General features: G+C 35.4%; 1 protein-coding gene across 3 annotated transcripts; it reads left to right on the top strand.

Moving 5' to 3' along the window:
- The first annotated feature begins 1,345 nt into the window (after window positions 1–1,345).
- On the top strand, window positions 1,346–13,238 carry LOC149837424 (uncharacterized). Of its 3 annotated transcripts, none has more exons than XM_090006031.1 (6): window positions 1,346–1,485; window positions 10,514–10,800; window positions 10,916–11,022; window positions 11,156–11,288; window positions 11,428–11,622; window positions 12,800–13,238. In XM_090006031.1, the coding sequence occupies exons 2-6, from the start codon at window positions 10,525–10,527 to the stop codon at window positions 13,082–13,084; spliced, it is 996 nt and encodes a 331-aa protein (XP_089862157.1). In that variant the 5' UTR covers window positions 1,346–1,485; window positions 10,514–10,524; the 3' UTR covers window positions 13,085–13,238. The 3 variants fall into 3 exon arrangements, with proteins under 3 accessions (XP_089862157.1, XP_089862158.1, XP_089862159.1); XM_090006032.1 differs by having other exon boundaries at window positions 1,375–1,485; window positions 10,520–10,800; XM_090006033.1 differs by having other exon boundaries at window positions 1,409–1,485; window positions 10,523–10,800.
- Window positions 13,239–14,704: the final 1,466 nt, after the last annotated feature.

Raw genomic sequence — 14,704 nt, forward strand, 5'->3', positions numbered from 1 at the left:
GCAGGAAACATTAATTACTCCACCCCTAGAGGAATGTTTCCTATTAAAAAGTATACTTTTTAGAAAAACTTTTCCAACCAAAAAGTCTCTCAATTGAAAGGGTCAGAAAATCCCTATCAATTTTCTATTTTGCATCACTTTTCTTACCTCTTTCTACTCTTCAGAAAACCCCTCTCAAAGAAAAATTTTCTCTCGCTTAAAAGAGTAAAAAAAAATTATATCCATTTTTTTTAATTTTTATCACTTTTCCTACGTATTTCTCACTTTCAAACGTGCCTTTAGGTTTTAGTCTGCATTTACATTCTCTGTCCAAATCCCCATGAAAAGATAAGGTCAGATTAAGTAAGACCACATGGAAATTAAATCTAACCTATTTACATCCCTAGATGCTTGAGAGAATATATAATAGGGATACATCATTTTGACTGCACACGATCGAACATGCAAACACGGATATTGACATGTAAATATTAATCTAACGTTTTGAATAAATTTTTAATACTTTATAGTAATATTGCAATAACAAAATGCATTTAGATACTAAAATGTCAAAAACTACTATTTTATTAATTAAACATTTTTCGTGTCCTCGTATCCTATTTTTTCAAAAAGTTTTTCAAATTTGCACATAGAACCTGCATATTGTAGGTATCTTTGTGACAGATTCCAAACAGGGCTAGGGACCTTCTCAGGCAAAAGGCTGCTTGAATGAGCTGGGTTTATTCTGGTTTTTATGGACTCGGATCCGCTGATAGATGGAAGTAGATGGATTGGGTCGCCTGATCCAAAATCTTGCCCGGCTCTTTCAAATAATTAGGGATGTACACAGTTAGGATTTAGGTCGGATATTCAACAATATCCTAATCGGTTTAGTCAAAATTGATAGCCAAAATAGGATTTGATTAATAATTGGATCTGGATTCATTATCAAGTTTTACATATGAATCCAAAAAAATCTAAATCCCAATAAAATCTGAATTAGAATAAATGTAAATATTGAATTTATGCAAGTCGAACCCAGATTCAGTTTGGGTTGATCCCATGACTCAGAATCTGAATCCGGATCTGATTACAATAATACCCCGAGTCCGACCCGTATACATACCTAGAATTGAATTCTAGTCTATTAATGATGCAAGCAACCCGTGGCGTGCAATTGCGTGTGATCTGGTGGATCCATTTATTATGGAAACCTTTAAAGAAAAAACACTCTGACACACACACACTCTCTCTCTCTCTCTCGGATCTCTAGTGGATCTGTTTATTATAGCCACCATTCCCTCCCTGTCTCTCTCTCTTAACTGTACCCCACGCCCCGACCCACCAGTTATTAACTCCCGTCTCCCAAGAGTCCATCTCTCTTTCTCTCTCTCTCTCTACACTCACACACTCACACATCTGGTTCTCCAAGTTTGCTAAAGAAGAAGGAGAAGAAGGGAACGATGGCTCCTTCTTCCTAGCAGATCATCGTCCCTGCCGCCCTCGGTGGGGTTTTCTCTCCCCAAAGTGTTCCCATCTTCTCCTCTTTCTTTCTCTCTTTCATGTGCTTAATCGATGCGATTAGTGAGGGTTAGGGCTTCGGTCGGAAGTGGTTGCAGAGTGATCCATTCTGTTAATGGTTTCGATCTTTCGTTTCGCTAGATCTTCTTCGTTATTTGATCCATACTATCAATTTTTGCTTTTCTCTTTCCTTTCTTTAAGTTTTCTATGTTATTAGTTTTGGTGTCTCGATGTGTAGAAGACAGATTGCATTTCTTTCATTACAAATTATTCGTGTTACTTAATTTTTTTTCCTTTTGGTGCTTTGCTTTCCTGGTCGCATTGCTATCTGTTTTAGACTAAATTGAAATGTGTTCGTGTAAAGAGTCTTTGATTTTGTAGATCTTTACTTCTAATCATGTTTGTTCTATCTGTTCAATTAAGTATTTTGGTGCTCATCTGGTGCAAGTTTCCTGGTTCTGTAATTGTTTGAAGATAGAGAAGTTGTTATTGTAACAGCACAGTATAGAATGGGGGTGACTTTTGCTATGTATTATGTGATTCACTATTAAGATCTTTACTGGAACTGTTCTAGTGGTTGATCAGCATCTCTTTATTTGTTTATGGCATCTTTTTGGTTTCACATGTACAGGAATAAATGCATTTGAGTCCTCAGACTTGTTTTTTTTTTCAGAGAATGTATGGTTTGAAACAGACCCATACACACACGTGCACATATAAGCATGCATGCATGTATCCACACATTATAACATGTTTCGCTGACAATGTGAACTTGTGACAGAACACCATTTCATTTCACTGCATTCTTTTGTGAATTTAGAAACATAGATTTGTTTACATATCTAATTGGACTATAACATAGTTTAGGTATTCAGCTTAATTGAGATCATTCTATCTGCATTTGAGCAGGCGGTATGGGATACACATGCTTATTATTCCTTGGTGCAGTTGCTAAATCCGCATGATTCCCACATCGTGTGTGGTTATCTGATGCTATGGAGGGACCTACTCCTATTTCGGCTTTTATACATGCGGCTACTATGGTAGCTCTAGGGGATTTTCTTGTAGCTCGGCTTCTTCCTCTTTTTATAGTCATACCTTGTTTCAGGATGGACCCACCCTCAATTTGACCCATGCGTTGGTGTTTGCAGTTTGCACCCTTTTTCTGTTCAGAGTCTTCAGACTCTGTATGTGCATGTCATGACTTGTTGGATCTAGGCTATCATATGCGAGTGTCCCATTCTTTTATAGAGGGGGAAACTAAAATTGGCCTTCTTTATGAATCCAGCATACCAACACTATGTAGCCAAAAGCGCTAGGCGGTGCCTAGTCAGTGAACCCCTAAAAAGATTAGTCGGAGACTATGCGGGACTAGGTGGTACCTTCATTAAAAATATAAAAATATGCAAATAAACTGCTAAAATTATTAGCAAACATGTATGCAACATAAAATAAATCAACAATAAGCAAAAGATAAGAAAAAAAACAGGCCGAACATTACAAAACCTGCCCAAATATTACAAACAATTGAATAAGCAAAGCAAACAACTATCAACAAATGTCAAATAACTTAAAACTAATCTAAATTCTTAAAATAAAGTGCTAAAACTAACAGCAAACATGTATCCAACATATAATTAACCAACAAAAAATGCATGAAGCATAAGATATTGCTATCGTCAATCATAGTAAACATGTTATGCTTCATGCATTTTTTATGAGACATACCTGGTTACCTTTATGTATACAGTTTGGTATTATCAGTCAAGAAGACTATTAACCATGACTTTATAGTCTTTTAAAATGCACCATTCACATTAATATTTTAACCTTCATGAAGGGATGGGAATGGGTAGGTTGTATTTGCTTAGCCTTTAAAGAAGCATATCTTAACCATATGTTCAGAACAAATGAATAATTTTCTTTCATGGCAGCAGGACTAGAATATGATTGAATTAAGCGTATACTCACCCAAATCATATGTGCCTTGCTTGCCAAGTTAAAGTTGTGAATAAGCTTCAAAATGTAGAATCCAGAGATACAGGGCCAACACATGCTTATATTACACAATTGTTGAAGATTGAGTAATTTGATGGTTATCATTTGAAGGAATATCAAGGATTGTATTTTGTTATTTCTTTCAATCACATTTATGCTCAGATGATAAAACCTTTCACTCTTGGCTTACTTTGAGTATCCAATAAATATGCATCTAATGGTCTCACCATTCCATTTTTCTTTGAACGGATATCAAAACCCACCTTCTAAGGTATCTTTTCTTTGGGTTTTTGTTAGTTCACAGATCACAAAGTACAGATGTAAAAGCCTTTGAAGGAACTTAATTTAATATATGCATACACACACACACGTATGTATATATGTGTTTGCTTCTGCACAAAATATCTTGAATGATGCATGCACTTTTAAGGGCTTAGTCATATCCAAGAATGTTATATTACAATTTTTCAACATACCATTTTGCTAAAGATGTTTTTGGTGTTCTCATATGAAAAACTGTGCTATGGCTTTCTACAATATGATCTAACACATTTGGGGTATACTTACCCAGTTGGTCCAAAGCAAGGTTGCCAAACTAGGAAGCGGAAGCGGGAAATGATACGGGAAGTGAAAGCGAGAAGCGAGGCATTTTAAAATTTATATGAAGCGGGAAGCGAAGTTTCAATATAAAAGCAAAATATGAATAAAAAATGAAGCAATATGGAATCAAACAAGAAACAAATAAAAACTAAAATAAAATTGATCATTCTTATATTTCATGATTTTTCTGTAAAAGAGTTAAATTTTTTGTTAAAATCTAACAATGATGGTTACCAATTTAAAGAAAGTACATGGAAAGTGAGTGAAAGCGTGAGAGAAAATACATGAAAAAGATGAAAAGAAACGTGAGAAAAGTATATAGTATGCATAGACCATGTGTATGAGAACCATAGAAGAAGCGTGGGGGAATCGAGCTTCCCATGAAGTTTCGGAAGCGAGGAGTATCGCGCTTCTAAAGCGAGTTTCCGGGAAGCGAACTTCCCACCTACCTAAGAAGCTTCCGGTAACTCTGGTCCAAAGTGCCTTATGTTACATTTAACTGGTTTGCAACATTTCTTCTGATATCGATTAGTAACCCTAAAGGGTAAAAGTAACCATGTTGTCTCATATAGGCCACCTCTCTTAACCATAAAGAAGAGGCTGATTAGGATAGAAAGAATTGATTTTTGTCTCAATCACAGGTTAGATTTATCCAATTTCCTCATTTAAATTGTTTGCCTTTCCTTTTACCAAGTATGTTTCTCAAATACCCATTTGTCTATGTAACATAGACACTTCTAAAAGGGCAACACACCCGCACTGATGTGGATGCGACACTTGGATATGACTTTCTTTTTGTCAGGTGAAGTCAACCACACCAAGGTCCATTTCTGTCTTAAAGTGGATTGGGTTAACCCTAACTAAGTCAAATTTTATCTATATTATATAGATAATATATAAATGCAAAACACACACACTCACATATCTGCACCCCTGTACTCAAATGTTTTGAAATTGTCCTGTCACACCATTTACACCCACACCCGTATCTGCATTCACACTTGCACCTATGTGACATGGTCTTTTCTTATGGTAGTTAAATGATTTCTTTGAAAACCTTTTCCTTTTTCCATCAATAGATAGACCCCATGTGGGTAACATTCAATGGCGGTGGATGCAAAATGGTTCTGTATGTAAAATTGGTTATGCAAGCTATGTAACATGGACACTTCTAAAAAGGCAATACACCCGTGTTGCACCCGCACCAATGTGGGTTGACCCTTGGACACGGCTTCCTCTATGTCAGGTGAAGTCAACCACACAGAGGTCTATTTCTATCCAAAAGTGGATTTTGTTAACCCTAACCAAGTCCACTTTTATTTATATTATAGATAAATACATAAATGCACACAAAAACATATACCACACCCCCATACCCAACTTTTTTTAAATTGCCGTGTCACACCCTCTGCACCTGTATTTGCATTTTCACCCACACCTATGTGACAGATCCAAATTCCAAAGTAATGAAAATGGCCAAAAAATCTTATTCAGTGATCCAAAGTACTCTTGTGAACACCTTGCACAATCACAATTTGGATTCCCAGTCCCGTGACACTACACCCATTATATCTGATCTACTCTATGGATATCTGCTACTATGATTTGCTTTGCACCTATTGAAATCCACCATCAAGCTATACCCTTTCACTTGAGGCATATTATGTGTTTTGGTGCTGCATTTTGTCTTTGAATTTGCACATTCTCATGTGCGGTGTTTATTCTTAAACTTTGGAATTTGAGGTTTTCATGTGAAACACCTTTGCCAAAAGCTTTCAGCTTTCTGATACATACTCAAATGGATTTTGGTGTTCTTTGTGGTTAAATGCTCAAAGTTGTCTGAGTCCACCCTTTGATGACTTATAACGATTGAGTCGAAGTTTATATAAGGTGTACTCAGAATAACCTACAAATGCACCTCAAAGTTTTTTGGAGAACAGTTGAATATTGCAAGTTTATGAATTCCACTTCTGTCTACTTGCTTGATAGTTTTGCCTCCATAGGTAGCCAGGCACATCATATATATATATATATATATATATATATATATATATATATATATATATATATATATATATATATATATATATATATAGAGAGAGAGAGAGAGAGAGAGAGAGAGAGAGAGAGAGAGAGAGAGAGAGAGATGTGTATATTCTAGACCATTCCAGACCCTTTTAGAAAACATACTTGCATATATTTTTTGTTTAGTCTAAACCCATAGATGTGATCTCTACTTTTTATTTAGTAGAAACATGTATTAGTTTAAGCATTTTTATGTTTAGATGTGTTTTTAGCTCAATGAAAAAATCAATGGTATATATTGCACCAAAAACTTAATTAACTAAAAATCAATAATTCTTGTTAAATTGGTTCCATCCAAAGCTCGGTTTGTTAGTAAATAAGCAATGATAAACACATCTACAGGTTTGGATTAAGCAAAAAACTTGCGCAAATATGTTTTCTAAAGAGGTCTGGGACGGTGGCGAGATAAATGGTTTGGAAGAGGCACATTACTCTCTCTCTCTCTTTATATATATATATATATATATATATATATATATATATATATATATATATATATATATGTCACATGGGTGCGGGGGTGTGACAGGGGCAAAAATGTAAATTATATATATATATAATTTTGAAGTTTTAACAGTTAACATTGTTATAATATCATTCATCAATCATCATGCATGCAATATATCAACCTAAATATCAATCAAATAAGTAAAGCAATTACATAAATCAACCTAAATATCAATCAAATAAGTAAAGCAGAAAAGAACTAAATTACATACCAAAGTATATCCTGATGAAGTAATTGATCTTAATAATTTTCTTCTTCATCATCAAATGCATCATTAGAAGGAATACTGTGCTCAACTAAATCCATGTTTGTTATGTTGAAATCATGCTCTCCCTCGAAGTCACACTCTTCTAGGTTTACATCTCAAAATTTGGATGTTCCTTGTCTGCATTACAAACCCAATTTGAAAATGTTAAATACAATACAAGTATATTTAAATGAAAAATTAAGAAATAATCAAATAACTAAGAGAGCAAATTAGTACCTGTATTCATCATTGGTTCGCGAAAGTAATCGAAGATTTGAATGAACATATACTAAATCCTCTGCACATTTGTTGGTGAGTTTGTTTCTCTTCATGTTGTGGATTTAAGAATATGTTCTCCAATTTCTTTCACAACAAGATGAATTAGCAGGCTGCGATAACAATCTTAATGCAAGACGTTTGAGAAGAGGTGTTTCTGATCCAAATGTTCACCACCATGTGATAGGATCTATATTATCCTCTTCTCTCGCGAATAATGTCGGTCCATATAATCTTGAAGATGAAAATTTTCCAAACTCTTGTGTGACTTGACGTAGAAGATATGTTTCTGGAAAAAGTCTTGTCATACACATATTTCTATTTTTTGATAGCTCTGGGTCTAAATTTGGAGGGACACGACCAATTCCATCAGCCTGCCACTTATTTGCATAATATTTTGGATTAAGAGAATGTGTCATGCAATGCAAAGGAGTGTTGCTCTTATCTCATCTTCTGACTAAAATTGAATAAATATGATTAAAAAATTTGAATCATCCAATGCAGAATTTTTTTCTTCATGCTTGAAAACTATAGCTTGTATTTTTTCAATCATATTATCCCATATTTCATAAACTCTATGAAGCATGGGCTCATCCTTATCAACTTCTCTTAACATTTTCCAAATAGGTTGCGTAAATTGAAGGAAGTATACCACTCTGTCCCAAAACTCATCATCAAGAATGAATTTTTTAATTTCTTGAGCCTTGATATCATCATCAACATGATAGAATGTCCAATTTTCATCAGTCATCATGTTAATTAAAGCATTCTTCACTCTTTTAATCATCTCCACCATCACAATGATAGATGCAAAACGTGTTTCAGCGACCTTCAAAAATTTCAGGTCAGAATGCCTATTAAATATAGCATTAGCACGATGGTGGTTAACAACAAAATTCCTAATGCTTTTGGCATTTCTTTCTAAATCTTCAATCCATGAACATAAAACACATGCTTGTGAATTTTTTTCTTCTTTGGGGTTGCAGATGCCCTTTAGGGCCAGATTTAAGCCGTATGCTACACAGGGAGTCTAAAAAATATGAGGGTACTCACTCTCCAAACTCAACGCTGCACTTTTACAAACTGGAGCGTTGTCTGTAATTATTTGTACAACTTTCTGATTACCCACTTCTTTTATGACTTCTATAAACAATCCCTTCAAATACTCTACATTTTTATATTCCCCAGATGCATCAACTGCTTTCAAGAATATTGGGCCACTAAGCGAACAAGCAATGAAACTGATCAGTGGACGCCTTTGAATATTTGTCCATTCATCAGACACAATAGAAACTCCATTTTGCTCTCATGAATATTTTTTAATCTCCAACAACCTCTCCACATTTGCCCTCTCTTCTGCAAGAAGTGTGATTCATATTTTTTCTGAACTTGGAGGCACATAGCCGCCAAGGATGTTACTAAATCCTTCCAATAAGGATTTTTAGCCGCATTAAATAGGAGTGAACTAGAATAAAAATACCTTCCAACTTTTCTATCCAATTCTTTTCTCCCATATGTATTGAATGTTGCTTGTATCGTTCCTTTACCTCCTACATTGACTTTTTTTTTTCCAGCATCTCACTAACTGCACAAGAATCGACCATTGTCTTTCTCTTCTCATATTTTTCTTGTATTTTCTTGTATTGTCTTCGCATTGCCTCATCAACTTTTCTGCATCCTGAAATGCCATGTCCTGGTATCTTCAACAAATGAGCCTTCACTCTTGTGTAAGACCCAATAAAATCTCTTTTGCAGAGCTTGCATCGAAATCTTTTGTTTTCACTACCTCTTTCTCCAGTTTTTGCAAGTTTATCTACGTGTACTCATAGTGGCCCCACATCATCAATCCCACTACAACTATCAGCAAAACTAGCAACAAAACTCACATGTTGGGATGAGGATGACGCAAGTCATTTTTCTTTATCCTGAAAACACAAAAAAAAATACATTCAAAATTTCAAATCAATTATACAGACATTATCTTGATATAAAAATATATATAAAATCAGGAGCAAGGAGGGGTGATCTGCTCCTCCCCTGCCAAAAACAGGGAGGGACTCAACCCCTCCCCTGAAATAAGAGGGAGCAGGGACGGGGGCTCGACCCCCTCCCCTGCCGAAAATAGAGGGAGCAGGGGGGGCTCAGCCCCTCCCCTGCCGACCCAACAAGAGAGCGAGAGGGGGGGCTCAGCCCCTCCCTTGAAATCAAAGGAAGCAGGGTGTGTGGGGGGGGGGGGGCTCAGCCCCTCCCCTGCCGACCTAACAAGAGAGCGAGAGGGCGTAGGCGGGGCTCGACCCCTCCCCTGCCGACCCAAGAAGAGAGCGAGAGGGCACAGGGGGGGCTCGGCCCCCTCCCCTGCCGACACAGGAAGAGAGTGAGAGAGGGTACGTACCTGCGAAAGGAGAGGAAGAGCCTAGGAGGTGGCGTCGGGGCGTCAGTAGGAGAGAGCTCGAGCTGAGCGGGAGAGGAGAAATTAGGGCAATTTTTTTTTGCCCTAATCCTCCTTTTCATTGAGGAATTTTTTTAATGCCGAAAAGTGGACGAAAATGACCCTGGGTGCATTGACCGCACCCAGGGTTGTGTTGACCGCACCCGGTGCTGCACGCGCACCCGCGTCGCGTCGACGCGGGTGCGGCACCTGTTTTGCCGAGTCCCTGTGACTTATATATATATATATATATATATATATATATATATATATATATATATATAGAGAGAGAGAGAGAGAGAGAGAGAGAGAGAGAGAGAGAGATTTATTTATTTATATTTATATGGATCTTCAGTATTGGGACTTATCTGAAATTTCCATTGCTTTCTGTGTGACAATTCTTTGAATGCTGCTCTACTTTGACTTCTTTACACCAGCTTTGGTTTCTTTGAGGTTGTACATCATTTTAAGTTGTTCCAGTTGTCTGCAGACACATACTGCTAAAACCTTTTCTAAAAGTACTGGTGCTCTTCTAAAACAAACCCGACAGAAATTCTTTTACCTGCCGAAATCTCAAAAATAGCTTCATTTGATCAAATTCTGATGTAATCTTTACTTGTTATCAGCTTTTCATGCTTTTTCTTATTTGAATATTTTGTTAAGAGAACTGCAAATCTTTTGCTTCACAGATCATAAATTTTTTAATTTCGATGATGCTTAATCAGCATGATTATAATTTTTGTTTATCTTATGTGCCCTGCTTGTACTATTATCTACACTAGCTAGAAATTGGTACCTTTTTATTCTATCTTTGTTTGATTCTAGCCTTTAATTGGTTAGTTGGTTTATCTTTCTTTTTCCGTCTTCTAAGGGTTAGAAGGGATGTCAGAAAAGGCTCTCAAAGATCTCAATATACAACCAGGATCTGAGGGGAAAAATGAATATTCTAGCAAGGGTAGCTTCAGAAAGTCATCCATAGAGAATGAAAATGAGAATATCAACAGAAAGCAGCCTGTCAAAGCTGGGTCTGATGTCTCATCTGATCTCTTAATTGAAGTTGAAGTTGCGGATTCTGGTCGAGGGAACGCAAATTTGGAGATAGAGTATATAGAATCAGATAACTTGGATGATCTTGAAGATGTTGATACAACTCTCAGTGTATATAGCCTTTTTCCTTTGCACTAAGTTTATGGTCTACTTCAAATGTCTGAACCTCACTTACCGATTTACTGGGATATGGTTTTACTGCAACATGCTTATCTGTTTCTTGTAGACACTTTTGGCAAGGCTTGACTCTAAAGACTGGGTTTTGGTCTGTGAAGCCCTTAACCACGTGAGGCAATTAGCGTTATTTCACAAGGAAACCATTCTTGGAATGCTGTAAGTGCATATATTGGGAAAACAACCAGCTTGCAATTTTTTGATGATTTCCAGCTTTCAAGTGATTTATCTTTTGTTGTGTTTATTCTCGGCTTTGATGATTCTGTACATTGCAATTACATCTGGACAACAGGGGTGATGTGATATCTCTTGTAGTAAAGTCCTTGAAGAATCCAAGAAGTGCTGTGTGCAAAACTGCAATAATGACTTCTGCTGACATCTTCAATGTTTATAGAGATCAGATGATTGATTCTTTTGAGCCTCTGGTAGGAAGTCCATGTGCTCCATTTTTATTAGTTGGTATTTTGTTATTTTGGTTTCCACTGCTGTTATTGGCTTTTCCTCCAAATTTGTTGGGAGAATTAACTTGAGTATTTATATGGTCTTCTTTTTGTTTGAAAACAGCTTGTACAACTTCTTTTGAAGTCTTCCCAAGACAAACGTTTTGTCTGTGATGCTGCTGAACGGGCATTGATTACAATGACCACATGTCTTTCTCCCCTTCTACTGTTGCCAAAGTTACAACCATATCTTCAACACAAAAATCCTCGCATCCGTGCAAAGGCATTAACATGTATATCCAGAAGTGTGCCAAAAATGGTAAAGTATTAATAGCTCATTTCTTGGTTTATCTGTTTTAGTTTTTATTTCCAGATTCAGTTTTTGCCATGGCATATAATGTAGTGCACCATACAATTTCCTCAGTATATGGTTCATCGTCTCTATTGAGTTGCTAAAGATTGCTGAAAGTTTGAAGAACCAGCATTTTGCGTTGCTTCTTGGTTTCGTTGTCTTTTTTGTAGTCAGCCCACCTCCCTTCATTCCTAATGTCTCCTTCCAGTTGTCTTATGTCACGAAATGGTACGGATTTCAATGCACTCCATAATGAACTTCAAGAATCAAAACATTATACATTTGGACACAAACTTGAGAGCTAAAAAGACACATGAAAATGTGAATGAATAACTGTATTCATAATGAACATTAAAAATACAAAAAGAAAATTACATTCAAACCTAACTACAATTCACTCAAAACACACATAAGCCTAATACTACCCATCAATCTCTCAATGAACAAAGCACATACCCATACCCATTTATAGAGAAGAGAGGAAGTAGAGGAGAGGAAGTCCTCTCAAGAACCAAAGGGAAAGTCCTCCCAACAGTATATATGGTAAATATATATTTATATATATTATAATAAATATATACATATATGTATATATATACATATGTATACACAAAAGGATACATTAATCTTAACACCTTACACCTCACCTTAGAAAGTTGATCTTTTAGGCTTTGCTTGTGTAGTGAAGCATTTGCTTCAGAAAACATCTACTATGAGTCACTTCTCCCCTTCGCAGCTCTCTTCTCTTTGGCAGACAAAGCTCTTTGAGCTTCTGGGATTAACTTACCTGGACTCTCCACCTCTTTGATTGGTAGGTGGGCATGCAAAGTTGTGAGATTTTCCGTAATTTATGATTGTGAGATTTTCTCATCTCAACTGTCCTATGGACCTGATCAGCAGTATAAACTATTCAAACAGTGATTTATAATCATATTATGTACCAACATTTTTATGATTTCAGTGGCTGTCTCAGAATTTTCATCTGATATTGCATAGGTTGATGCATTTGCATTATTTCCCAGCAAAAGTATGCATTTATTTTGTGTGATTTATTAAAAAAAGGACAAGATAATACATATTAAATGTTTTCTTGCAGCAGAAAATGTGCTTATGTTCAATATGTGCATATTCTTATCATTTATAGGGCATGGAAGGTATAAAGGCTTATGGATTTGATAAGCTGATTAATGTAGCTGCATCCAAACTCAGCGACCAGCTTCCTGAGTCGAGAGAAGCTGCTCGGGTCCTCACCTTGGAGCTACAAACTGTATATGAGAAGTCACAACTTGCTTTACGGAATTTAGAAGCTGAACATGCTGTGTTTGATACTTGGGAGCAATTTTGCCAGTCTAAGCTGCCGCCCTTGAGAGCACAGGCCGTTCTCCGTGTTTCATTGGGTGCAAGAGAGGGCCTGGTGTTGGAGTGCTAGCACAAGGCTTTATTGAGAGTTCAATGTCCCTATTTTTTCTCCTTGTCTTTCCACATTTGCAGTATTTCTTTGATTTAGCTGTAAATACAATGGTGTTCTTGAATCATCACTACGCAAATTGGCCATAAAGTATGTATTATTTTTGTTTTGTTCATAAGTATGATTGCTTCTTATTTGCACAAACATGATATACAGATTAATCAAAAACCAGTATCAATATATCATTTTGATTAGGCTGGAGTTGTTCCTTTGAATCTCTTGCATAAATGAATTGGTTAGAATTTATTTTTGTACATGTTCTATAGTCTCCCCGAAAATTAAATATATCTAGCCTTCCAGGATTATAGCTTCTTCTTGATGGAGCCCAAAACTGGCTTCCAAAGAGATGATTTGATTGAGAGTCTATGTAAGGGTACGCCTAGGCATTTCATGGGAAGCTGCCCAATAGGGCAATCGAAAATGATAGATGCAACTGAGTGATGTGCCGGTGGCGGAGCCAGGAATCTAAACAAAGGTGGGAACAAATGCACAGTGAAAAGAAAAGAAAAACAAAACCTAAAACTTGATTAAATATTCATGCTATAAAAAGACTAAATAGAAACCTATATCCTAACTCTTAAATTCTAACAATCATCCTTCGTATATATAATAATTAAAAAAAACCTAAAATTCAAAGTTTTTAACTAAAATCAAGCACGTGGAATGAAGTTTAATATTGATTGAAAAGAAAAAATATATAACTAAATGCTAATTGGAAGAAAACACAAAAAAAAACTAAAACGTTCATGCTATTTAAAAAACAAAAACTAAATTAAAAACCTAAATCCTAAACAAACATCATTCACATATATATGTTAATTAAAAAGCCCTTAAAATTTTAAGTTTCTAACTAAAATTAAGCATGTGAAATCATGTTTACTGTTGATTAAAAATAAAATACTAAAATACCTATAGAATCATGTTTAATGTTGATTAAAAATAAAACTACTAAAATACCTATAGAATCACGTTTAATGTTGATTAAAAATAAAACTACTAAAATACTTAATTAAGTATTCACCTCATTTAAAAACCCAAAATCAAACACAAAAATGCTAATCGAAAAAACCAGCACAAAAAAACCTAAAACCTCATTAATTATTCATGCTATATAAAAAAGCTAAATATAAAACCTAAATCCTAACTCATAAATCTTGACAAACATCATTCATATATATAATAATTAAAAAAACCTAAATATTCTAAGTTTATAACTAAAAGCAAGCATGTTGAATCAAGTTTAATGTTAATCGAAATGTAAAAACACAAAAAAATGCCTAAATGTTAATTGAAAAGAAAAAACACAAAAAAACCCTAAAACCTAATGAAAGAGGTTTATGCTATTTAAAAAATAAAAACTAGATAAAAAAACTCAAATCCTAAACAAACATCATTTATATATATATATATATATGCTAATTGAAAAAACCCCTAAATTATAAGTTTCTAACTAAAATCAAGCAAGTGAAATCATCAATCATATTTAATATTGATTAAAAATAAAAACACATAAGCTAATATTGCATTCATCTCATTTGCAAAAGCAAAATAAAAACTCAATTGTTATTTGGAAAGAAAAAA

This window comes from Nuphar pumila, chromosome 5 (genome assembly GCF_984573655.1).
Source record: "Nuphar pumila chromosome 5, dmNupPumi1.hap1.1, whole genome shotgun sequence".
Taxonomy (NCBI): domain Eukaryota; kingdom Viridiplantae; phylum Streptophyta; class Magnoliopsida; order Nymphaeales; family Nymphaeaceae; genus Nuphar; species Nuphar pumila.

What these genes read in the sequence shown, in the direction of transcription:
- LOC149837424 (XM_090006031.1), top strand. Translation starts at nt 10,525, where the DNA reads ATGTCAGAAAAGGCTCTCAAAGATCTCAATATACAACCAGGATCTGAG. An exon ending in ATGTTGATACAACTCTCAGT is followed by an intron (nt 10,801 to 10,915) that starts GTATATAGCCTT and finishes TGTTTCTTGTAG; the next exon opens with ACACTTTTGGCAAGGCTTGA. An exon ending in CCAGAAGTGTGCCAAAAATG is followed by an intron (nt 11,623 to 12,799) that starts GTAAAGTATTAA and finishes TATCATTTATAG; the next exon opens with GGCATGGAAGGTATAAAGGC.